This window comes from Xiphophorus couchianus, chromosome 13 (genome assembly GCF_001444195.1).
Source record: "Xiphophorus couchianus chromosome 13, X_couchianus-1.0, whole genome shotgun sequence".
In the NCBI taxonomy this organism is placed as follows: Eukaryota; Metazoa; Chordata; class Actinopteri; order Cyprinodontiformes; family Poeciliidae; genus Xiphophorus; species Xiphophorus couchianus.
The window spans coordinates 24,792,281-24,804,222 of NC_040240.1; the positions used below are offsets into that span (position 1 = coordinate 24,792,281).

The 11,942-nt window shown below is 40.0% G+C and overlaps 1 protein-coding gene across 2 annotated transcripts; it reads right to left on the reverse strand.

The window, feature by feature from the left end:
• Positions 1-586: 586 nt before the first annotated feature.
• eloa (elongin A) lies at positions 587-11,646 on the reverse strand. Of its 2 annotated transcripts, none has more exons than XM_028035629.1 (12): positions 11,487-11,646; positions 9,252-9,308; positions 8,988-9,100; positions 8,200-8,672; positions 7,102-7,421; positions 6,330-6,438; positions 4,788-4,940; positions 4,585-4,682; positions 3,430-3,610; positions 3,218-3,347; positions 2,800-2,946; positions 587-2,714 (listed from the first exon to the last, which is right to left on the reverse strand). In XM_028035629.1, exons 1-12 carry the CDS (start codon positions 11,556-11,558, stop codon positions 2,582-2,584), a joined length of 1,986 nt encoding a protein of 661 aa, XP_027891430.1. In that variant the 5' UTR covers positions 11,559-11,646; the 3' UTR covers positions 587-2,581. The 2 variants fall into 2 exon arrangements, with proteins under 2 accessions (XP_027891430.1, XP_027891431.1); XM_028035630.1 differs by having other exon boundaries at positions 2,804-2,946; positions 11,487-11,638.
• Between the last annotated feature and the right edge of the window lie 296 nt (positions 11,647-11,942).

Here is an 11,942-nt window from a genome sequence, read left to right on the forward strand (position 1 = left end):
AATGTCAACCGGTATACTGTCGGAAGCTGTTTAGGAGGAGCCAAAACTGAGCTCTGATTGGCTCCCATTGGTTACCACCAAACGCTGCGACTGACGTAAAATGTTTACAAGCGTGTTGCAAAAAAAATTAGGTTAAAACTAAGAAAATAGGCTTATGTGGCGGAAAGGATAAGATAAATATCCGAATATAAAAGGTAGACCATGAAATGTATCTGTAGTTATTTCTGAAACTATTATGGCGTTAAAACAAATTTAAAAATGTTTCCTCTCCATATCACATCCCGTCAGATCCATTAAATTGCTTACTTTAATTTTATAAAAACAAACCAGACACTTTCAGAGAAATTTAATTCTTCCTGCTAAAGTCTAGTGATGGTTTGAACTACATGAAGCCCTAATCAGACCATAAAAATGGAAAACAGATTTTATTAGGACTGATTGGCAGAATCTGAGGAGCCCTATTCTCATTCATCATTAAAAGCTGACAGAACAGATCTCCGAAAAGTTTCCTTATTAATATCCATATCCCATATATTTCTACACAAAATCAGACATTTTCATTCAAAATTAGTTCCACACAGAGAGTTTGTCAGGGCAAAAGTCAATTTTAATAAAAATGACCACATAACATTTATTAAAATCTAATAAAATTACAGTTTTCCATCTACTGGAGCCCGTGTTGCAGGGAGAGTACCAGGTCCCATTTCTGAAAATAAATACATCTCATGGTGATGAAGGGCTGAAGCCGCAAAGGTCCTATGAACTTCCCTCATTAGAAACAGTTTGTCACAGTGAAGCAGACAGAAACAGACTTCCAGCAGGGGGAGAACAGGACCTGAAGCCACAGCAGAGGTAAAAATAAGACAGCAGGGTGTGTGTTTCTGCTTACAGTTCAGCCCTCCTCCCTATACACACACTGAAACATCACCAGGAATTACAGGATCACATCTGAACGGCTCGGTTTCCTAACAACGACGGCTCCCCAGCGGCCATGAAGCGACCAGCAGGAAGGTTTAGTGTCATTTGGTCAGAAAGGAAAAGGAACGAGAGCTCATTTAATTAAGTACCTTAAAAAGAAAACGTTCAACTTGTTTTCTTTGAAGAGACAAAGCAGGTGTCTGATCCAATTGCCGTTTGTTAGCTTAACTTAGCACAAAGACTGAAAACAGATGGAAACTGCTAGCCTGACACTTTTAAAATTCATCTTTCTCTTCTGTACGCAACATGACAGATGTGTCTCTGTGAGGCCAGAGGTGCGTTGTTACCCACATATTTATAATAATGTTTGAATTCACAGTATTATTCTGGTAGATTGATGATCTGGAGCCAGAGGAAAGTCGGGTTCATCTCAAGATGCTCGATGTTTCTCTCCTGTCTGTTAAAATACTTAAAAACATAAAAAATCCCACTGATGAGTGAGCAGCAGAGAGCCAGGAAAATAAAGAACCTGTAGGATTTCCTGTTTGCAGGTGCGTTTTCCTAACATACGGCCGTCCAGACGAGTCAGACAGCTGCGACCTTCATAAGGCTAATTTTCAAATCAAGGTTTTGTGCAATCTGTGCTGGAAAGTTTATCTGCTTCCAAACAGGAAACTGGTTTTCTTTAATGAGCCAGTCCTCCAAGGAAACCAGGCTTTCTTCTACTCCTTTAAACATAAGTTCTTCTAAGACCCTTTATGATCCGGTTCTTGTTCTTCATCTCTGGGAATACCATGAAAAGTAGTTAAATTCCTCAGATAGCAAGAGGAAACCAAAGAAGAGTTGGGCCAAGCAGCAGATAAAAAACTATTTCAGCAAACAGCTCTCTGGGAACCAGACAGTTTTCCTAAAGCATTTTTACTAATTAATAAAATATGAGAAAAATCCTGACAGGCTGCTGGTAACAGAGCTCTTCACCAGATCATCTGTCTTCAAATTATGATTTTAAATAAGATTTTTAAAAAAGGTTGAAACTGAAGTTTAGATTTTAAAAAACCCTTAAAACGGGTCATTTTGCTCTTTAAGCATCTCATGTCGTTCCAGTTTGTCCTTTTTAAAAAAGATGATTCCAGATATGAGATGGAGCGGACCGCCGCAGGACGTTTGGTTCCACAGAGACGACTGGACTCCTGTTCTCCACAACCTCATCCAATTAACACCATCTACCAACAGGACGTTATTTTGCTTCTACCAGGCGGGCCAGCTGGTACAGACAGAGATCAGAACCACAATTAATGCAAATAGGGAGTTGGGATAAAATAAATGAAATCATATTTCTCGGTATTAATCTCCGTAAATCATGATTTTTCTGCAGCAAAGCATGATTTTCTGAAAGTCACCCAGATCGAACCCGAAGAGCTGGTTCCAGCCGATGCTGATTCTGTTCACATCTACAAACCGACGCGTTCTCTGGTTCCACGTTTGTTTCTAGTTTTTGTGCTCAGCTCAGAAAAGCAGAACCATCTAACATCTACAGTTCCCAAACGGTGAAAATGTTCCAGCGGTTAAAGATGTCCACCTGTGTCTGTGTGCTGTCGGCACCGGAGGGAAATACTGAAAAAGCTGCAGAAAGGAAGCCGTGTTCTCAGCAGTACCGTGAAGTTTATGCCGTGTGTGTCTGGAGGAAAAAAGCAGCTACAATTAAATTAAAACCTTCCTTCGGATTCTGGCAGACTACCGGCGGGAGAATCGGTTCTTGAACGCTTTGATGGTTTTCGCCATCATGGGGGCAATTTCTGCAACAGGAACAAGTTCAGGAGAGTTAAACACAATCATAACTACACATAAACATCAACACACCCGATTAAAATCAGAACCAACTCACTTTTGACTTGTGGCTTTTCCCGGCCGGGATGAACAGTTCCTCCTCCAGGCGGCGCTGAAGAGCGGGACGAACCGGCTGGAGAGCTGAAATGTGAAGAGGAGTGACTGGAGTCACCAGCAAAGTCAGAGGATGCTGGTTTTATTCTGAAAGAGACAAAGAACAGAGACTTAACTGAGACGCAGTAGAAACAAAACCGTTGCATTTGCTCCCAATGTGGTGCAATTTATCATCCAGCAGGATTTATTATTGTGACAGGCCTAATCGGGACCTCGGAGTAAAAGCTCCCCCTGGTGGCCATACAAATAAGAACCTCCTCTGACTAACAGATCAACAACTTGATGAGAGGAAAATGCTCAAATCTGTCAGAAATCAATGTAAAGTGATAAATCTGATGTATGGTCATTGGAAACTCACTTGATGGGGGAAGCAGCTGCGGTGGAGGTCGATGACGAACTGCTGGAGGTTCCAAACTTCTCCTGGCGGCGTCGGACGTCCCGCGGCGGTTTGGCCACTGAGTTCACGAACGCCATCTTAACCTGCCGTCCTGCAGGACACAGCGCTCGGGATCTCAGTTCCCATTGAGGAGCTCAGACATCACAGCGCGACTTGGGCGAAACCCCGCCTACCTTTGGGTTTGTTGGCGTGGGCAGAGCTGATGTTCTGGGTGAGCAACCTGAGCCGCTCCTCGCGCTCGTCATGCAGCCGCAGGTACATCTCCCTCCACGACTCGAACTCCTGGGGAGACTCGCGCTTGAAGTCCCGCCGGCAGTGACGCATCCAGAGCTCGTCTGAGTCCTCAGTGAAGCACTGAGTGAGGACAGAGCAGAAACTCTCAGCCTCAGAACAACGCTGAAACTTGAAGCTTTAAAGGGGACCAGTTATGCAAAATTCACATTTTGCACTTTTTTACATTTCCATTTTGTTTTCCGCTGCTTCTAAAAACAACCTAATCAACACCAAACCTCTTTCTGGTAATAAGTAAAAGATTTTGGTGTCTGGAGAATGAGTCATTTCAAAAACCTCCAGAATATAACGTCACAAATGAGCAGGCACTGACAGTTACCTAGCAACCCCAGTAGAGTTCCCCCATTGCCTAGCAACCAAAGCTGAGCCCCAGCACTTGTGGTCAGCTGGTTTTAGTGCTGTATTCACTGTACAACGGCTGATGGAAAAACCAGGTGTTTTGTTGTTGACTTACCATCCAGAAAGTACTTGCTGTATTCTGGTTGGTCGTGCAGGAGACTCTACTGACGCTTTTCATAAATGTACGGTTGTATAATTGCAGCCATTTTCACGAGAGTGTAAATATTGAGTTGGGGGGCGTGGCCAGCAGCAGCTTGTTAGGATTTAAAGTGACAGAGGCCCTAAAACAGCTCAAAATACGCAGAACTCACCAAACTAAAATCTTGTTATTAGGATTTTGTGCAAACAAATACTTGATCACCCAGAGATCTGTCCTACATTGCAAAAACCAAAATCTTACTAAGATTAAATATCTTAAATTAAGGAGATTTATGCTGAAAAACCTAAGCATATATTTTTAAGCATATGCTTAGAAAAATCATAATTTTTGTCACCAAGATGTTTTTATGTTAGAATATTTTTCTTATTTTAAGTGGTTTTGTACTTAATTATCTCAGTAAGATATAAAAGCTTGATACTAAGAAAATATTACTTATTATGAGTAAATATATACTAGAAACTGGAACATCAATATTTACAAAGCAAACTTCAAGCAGTTCAAGGAAGCATCATATTTCACCTTCGAGGTTCGGACTGACCTGGTTGCTCTGCTCGATCCGGTACAGCTGCTCAGGAGTGCATCGCTCCAGAACCGGCTCCAGGATCTCGAAGGGGACTCCGCCCACTTCAGCGATGGCTGGGAGGAGAACAGAGACACCAAACTGTTGAAATTATGTCCCCAGAAAAACTCATTAAAAAGCTGCAGCAGCCTCTGGTTCAGAACGGCTGGAGCAGAACTCACAGTCGATGTTGTTCTGCAGAACCCGGATGCACTGCTCATACAGGGTCATCATCCTGGGCAGGTAGGACGTCTTCGACCCCGAGTAGACCACCATCTTGGAGTTGAAGCGCTTCCCGGTGAAGCCTGCGTCCTCCTCGTCGTTGCACACAGGAACTGGAAGTGAAAACAGAGAAATTGGACCTGAATCAAAGCCTGAGCCAGAGAAACCCGAAACTACTGCAGCAGTTTCAACATGAGGAACCTTCAGGAGGTTCGTCTGCAACATTCAATCATTACAAACATCCAAACTGATGGAATCGGAACAGAAAGAGGCTGAATGCAGAAAAAAATCTGCATCAAACACTTTCCCAGTAAAACTCAAACTGTTCACGGTAAGTTTTCAAACGTTACCAGCACAACGATTTCTAGATAAAAACAGTACGCACAGACTAAAAACGTAGTTTCAATCCACTATTACATGACAAAATGTATTATTATTATTAGTATTTATTCTACAGCAGGTGTAAAGAAACTAAAATATAATATTTTTTAAGTTTCTCTGACATACAGCCTGGATTCCTGATGGGTCCAAGAACAAAACAAAAATTTTACAAAAAAATCCTCCAATTTCAATAACAGTGTTTAGCATGTAAAGTTTACGGCAACCTTTACTTCAAACACACAGATCAATAAGTCACTGATCCATTGGAAATATATCCATTACACTGAACTGATCCAAACAAATCATGTTAAATTAAATGACCTTCCTGCTCAAATGAAATGCTTAAACACAAGATACAAAAAAAGGTAAAAGAAATATAAAAATAATCAAATGTTAAAAAATCACATAAAAAAGTTTCTCGTTTTCTGGTGTTTAGTAAATAGAGATAATTCTAATACTTCTAACTGAACTAAAACAAGTTTAGCCTTATTAAACTTCAAAAAATGAATAAAAAAACTATCTGTCTTTTATAAAAAAATATTTGATTTCAAATGTAAATAACAAATTTCGGCTTTGAATCAAGCGTTATATTGCACTTATTACAAAACTGAATATCAAACACTTTCAAGGACTTTAGACAGAAATCAAGCACTTTCCAAACCTTGAAAACACTGAACTGAAATTGAAGCATTTTCAAGGATTTCAAGAACCCACACAACCTCTGTGCAAGTTATGAAAACATTTAGCTTCTGCAGGAATGTTGCTTCATATCCATCAAACTGGAATTATAACATTATTACATCTAATAACTGCGTGAGAATCAAAGTTTATAAAGCAAACACATCAAAATGACAAAAAAATGTGTTTTTTGGCTGATTCATATTTTATTTTGTAAGATTTATTTAATTTTCTGTATTGACTCTGATACTTCCACATATATATTTTTTATTATTCTAAGCAAATGTTGGATTTTACCAAAAAACTATTCTTCTAATTGAAGTTTCTTCTATTTAAAATGTCATTTTTTATATTTCTGGAATAGTTTTCCAGGAATATTTCCATTTTTGCTGTTTAAAATGAGATTTCTCTGCCTTTTGTTCACAGTAAGGTTACAGCGTCACCTTTGCGGCGCTGAGGCGACAGCGGCGTGTCGATGGAGGGCAGAGGTCTGTAGTTGGGCTGGATCGCTGGGAGCGGGATGTCTGGGAGCGTCGGAAGAGCCTCCACAACCTGAGCGGAAAAAATGACAACTTAAAAAACTATGTGGCTTAAAAATACAATCTGCGATTTTTTCATACTACATTTGGTTTCCGTTATTAATCTTTTTTTTTGCTCTCTTTCCTTTGTAAAAAAGAAATTACAGAAAATATTTTCAAAAAGTGTCTTATTTAAATGATCTCTTTTTTATTTGTGCGGCGGAGTACTGGGGCCGAGCTTCTAGGATTTGTGTTTAATTATGAAAACACAGTCGTAATTTTATCAGAAAGAAATAATTTTTTAATAGGAACAAATATTTATCAGGATCTGACATTTCCAGCTCAGTTCAATAGTTTTTTCTCCAGAAATGTGCAGGATCATTTCAAAGTCCTGCTACTGGTAATAATTTGATGCTGATATATTCAACATATTTTTATCTCAACATTTTTCACTGAATTTTAAAATAATTTTTCGTGTTGAGTTCTCATAACACTACTACTGATATTAACACTGCGTTCTGGTGTTATTGCAACTTTAAATTTTAACATTATGACTTTTTTCTTGTATTATTTCAATTCTTTTGACTTACGACAGTGTTTCAGTAATATTATGACTTTATTATTATGAATTAAAAATATATACACATTAAACAGAAGAAGAAGCTTTCACATATTATTTGACCTCAAGATTTCTCACCCGTTTGCGTTTCTCTGGTTTGGGTTCTGAAGACCTGGAGTCGGAGTGACTCCTTTTGGACCTCTGAGATCCGTTCGCTTTATTCGCTTTAGAGGAAGAGGAGGAAGAGGAGGCCGCCGTTCTGTTCTGACGCGAAGACGAACCGGAGGAGGACTGAGATGGTCTGCTGTGAGAGGAGGACGACGGCTGCTGCTTCTTCTTCTTCTTGACAGGAGTCGGCGCGTCGTACGTGAGGAACGACTCGAAGGACATGGTGTGCGCCTCGAAGTCATCGTCGTCCTCCTTGGAGGGGGGCGGGTCCTTCGGTGGTCGGGGTCGACCTGGTGACGGTCAGGAGAGAAACGTCAACAACAACCAGCAGTTTCAGAAACATAAGATTATTCTGGTGTATTTTATCTTTCAGTTAAATCAGAGGATAGAAATAAACATTAGTGAATCTCAATAAAACACATCCATTTAAAATATATATAAGATTATACAAGTGTATAAAATATTAGTGCCACAAACCTGCAAAACCCCACAGCAATGACATAAGTATGTGGCTCCATAAATTAAAGACTATGACGAAAAAGTGGAACAAAAATAATAAAAGTAATAATTTAAATATTCAAATAAAAAATTTAGACTTATATTTAGTCATATTTTCATCATGTTTTAGGAAACTTTGGCACTAAATGTTGTTATTGTCAATAATAATATAGATATTTCATTATTATAAGAGCATAATGATGTTAATAATAGTAGGAATTATAATTATTGTTATTTAATAAAACTAATTCACTCAATATGATTAATAATTTTTGTATTTTGGTACCAAATGATTGAAACTAAATAGATAAATGAATGAATAAGTAGTTTTCCACAGTGAGGTGTTATTAATCACACTGACAGATAAACGTTGCCGGTTTATCTGTCACCGTCACCGCGGCGACGGCTCAGGGAACCGATGAGTCAGCAGTTCTCAGGAAACGGTTCAGGACTTCCTGTCAGCAAACCTGGTGATCATCTGGAACAGGAAGTTCTCTAACTCAAAGTGTGCGCCTGAATAATCATCTCTCTCAGGTTAAGCGTGTCGGGTCAGAACCGGCCCAGACTCACCGTCCTCTCCTCCTTTCTTCTTCTCCTCCTTCTTGGTGTCGTGTGGCGTCGACTTCCTGCTGTGCTTCTTCTGCGGCGGCGGACTGTTGGTCCTCTCCCGGTCAGCGCTCCGTTTCTTCCCTCCTCCTCGGTCGCTGCCCGCCTGCCACCGCTCTTCGTCTCTGTGGTGATGGTTCTTGCTCGGTTTGCTGTGGCGGATCTCCTTACGGGGAGGAGGAAGAGGAGGAGGAGGAAGAGGAGGAGGGCTCGGCTCCGGCTCGTATTCCTCTGACTCGTAGCCGCTTCGCTGCGGGGGGCTGTACTGCTGCTGCTGAGGAGGAGAGGGGGAGTAGTTTGAGTGGTACACCATCTCCTCTTCCTCCTCCACCTCCTCGTCCTCCTCTTCCTCCACGTAGGAGCGCTGTTCCTCAGGGGACGGCTCTGTGTAGGACCTGTGGTGGGACTGGGGAGCTGGTTTGGGGTGACTGTTGGGTCTGAGGAGAAACCACAGAAAAATGAACCTCAATATTATTATTATTTACATTATTATTATTTAATAAACATCTAAATAATTTCTTATAAAAAATAATTTATTCTCAATATTTTTATTGAATAATTTATGTATTTTTGTACCAGCTGATTATTTAAAATAAAAAATTAAATAAAATAATATATTTAGAAAATTATCTCTATATAGATATTTTTTAATTTATAAAAAAAACAAAAATCGACTTTTCCTTTAACCAAACACAGAAACCAGGAGACCTGACAGCTAATGATTTCATGCTGTTTGCGTGTTTAGGTGCTACCTGTCTGCAGTCTGAGGAACCAGCTTCTTCCACTTGGCTACCAGGCTTTTCGCCAGCTCTCCTGCGTAGTCATGTTTCCTGAAGGAGTTCACAGTTTTGCCCACTCCAGTTCTCTGTGGAACCACAGAAATATGGAGATTAGCAGGAAAACACGGCGCTACATGTGACCGTTAGCAGCTGGGAGTCATTTAGACTGGAAACCCATCCCAGCCTGCAGGTGAACACGGTTTCCCTCAATAATACTCTAAAGAGAGCAGAACTTACCACCAGTATGTCCACAGTCATCTGCACTTCTCCCAGTCTCTTGAGAGTCTTCAGTAACTGGAAAACAAACAGTTTAAAATTTAAAGATCTGATCTAATCAGGAGGAGCAGAAGAATAAATCGACTCCTATTCATGCTTGCTTTGAATTTACTTCCTCACAGAAACATTTAATTTGTTAACTTTTTATTTAAAACCATAGAAACTGAGACATGGTCAACAACAATGTCTCCATAACGTTGGACACCTTAAGATGTACGGGACAAAATGAGGCCTGAACCTTCCCAAAGCTCTGTGTCTTCAATCCCAGAGTAACTTTAAGTGTTGGGATAAGAAATGATTGAATTAGAAGCTAGAGAACATTTTCTGGAACATATTTGAGCTAAAAATGTAGGAATGTAAGGGAATGAAGTCATGAGATGAAGGCGATGACACCAAAAACTCAAATATATTCGGTTTGTGTTGTATGAATGGGAAAAAACATAGTTATGTAATAATTATTGTGTTTTTTAACTCCAAGTAATAAATTCAGTTAAACTGGGTGAAATTATCTGGGTTTATTGATTATTCAGGTCCTTAAACGCCTCTTCTGGTCCCTGAACGCCTCTCTGCCGTCAGCTCCTCTTTGTTAAAACAAAGAGGAGCTCAGTCAGCTTCAGCTTAGCTCTGCGGTTCTCGCTCTTCCTCCCGCAGAATGCGGTGTTTAACCCGCAGCTGTGGCCCGGCTCCAGGGAACCAGGGCAGGGGAAACGTTCAGGCCTTCAGCCGGAGCTCGAACTCCTCTGACTCCTCTGACCGGACTGACGGCGGCTAGCTTAGCGGCTAACAGCTGCTCTAACTGGAGCGTTCCGGTATTGGACCGGTTCCGTTTGATTTTGATTAGTTAGTTTTTCATCAGTGTCTCGCAGCGAAGCGACCAGCCACCGAACCAGGCTGACACGGCTCCGTTTGGGCGAAAACTTCAGTTAAATGGGCCAGTATGAACAAGTTGAAGCTCAGTAAATATAGTGACGTCTCTGCGATGCATTCACAAAATGTCAGAAATCTTGGCGCTATTAACGGTAGATTTCGTATTAACGTGTAAGAAATACACAGTAAGCTCGCTAAATTCTAATATTACATTTTTTTAATTTTTATTTAAGTTTTAACAACTATTTGGGTATGTGACAATAAAAATGACATGTTAATATAAAAATTAAAACACAATATTTAATGCAAATAACAAAATCAAGATATACACACCTGACTTCAGTTGGTTTAAGTAAAAAAAAAAAAGACTAAACAGAAAAAACAGTTTTGCTAATCTATAGTTCAAATAATAATTTTTAATTATTAACAATTTTTAATTTAATTAACGTATTAATCAAAGAACGCTAAATAGGATTTGATTGTAGTTTGACTGTTTTGGAATCTACTCTGTCTGCACCTGGATTTGATTAAAAATGATTAAATTGTTTTAAATTATAAAGTAAAAGAGGAAGCTGAAGTTATCATTAATCCTTAAAGATGCTTCAGGTTTCATGTGGAAAAACATCAGTTCTGACTGATCGGTGGACATTTCCTGCCTCATTCGGACAAACCATGACCCTCTCACTTAAACTGCAGGGTTTCCTTGGGCGTTGTCACTCAGGAGTTATTTTCATACCTGTTTTGGTCACATGATTCACCTGTTAAACCCCCAACCCTTCAATTAAGACCCCTGTGAAACCAGAACTCAGCCATTACTGTGCATCTATCTATAGATACAAGTATTTACTGAGAGAAATAAATGGTTTAAATCTATCCTGTTCTGTTGTCTTTTACTTTATAAGTAAATTCTGTCTGGAATTTACTCTTCATGAGAAATCAGAATAATCTTTAAAATATTCTTAATATTCCGGTGCATTTAAACGTCTCATGGTAGTAGCCTTGAGTTTTTTCATAAATGATCAAATATTCTGTCATATCCCACAAAAAAAGGACCAATTTATGATTAAAACATGTAATAAAAACAATTATATATACTTTTAACAACTATAAACACAACTGTAAACCACAACTGTCAAATTTCATTTAAAGGAATCCTAAAGCCGGAGCCAGACGGCAGTCCCTGAACGCATCATTTAAGAAAACGGTTACGACTCTCGCTAAGCTGCCGTGTCCGAACGTCTGTGACGTTTCTCGGCTTAAGACGGTTCCCGGGACTCGGTGGTTCAGAAACATGGCGCCCGGTTCTCTCGGACCGGGTGACTGGTTTACCTTTCGGGGCTCCGGGTTGTCCTGTATCCGGGACTGAAGTCGCTCCACTGTTTCCAGCAGCTGATCCGCCATGGCTGCTGCTGGTGGTTCTGCTGCTGTTGCTGCTGGTACCCTGTCCCCCGGAAACTGTTTCAGGATCCGGGCTGAGCAGAGCGACACGGCCGGGGAGGAGTTCCGCTGCCACAAAACATCCAATAGAGAGAAAAAACACCAACAAACATGAAGTAAACTCGGCTTTTCTGTAATAAAACAGAAAACTGTAGAGGGCGAAGATGGAGGATCGTTAACAGATGGTATAAAACAAACCTGTTAATACAAAAAACTAAACCAAAATAAAAACAACTTCAAAATTACTCCACTTATTTAATTATCAAGGATGCCGCGTGCTCACATATTTATTCATCAAGTCATTTATATATTCAGTCATTCATTTATTACATGTGCTTCAACTGTGCT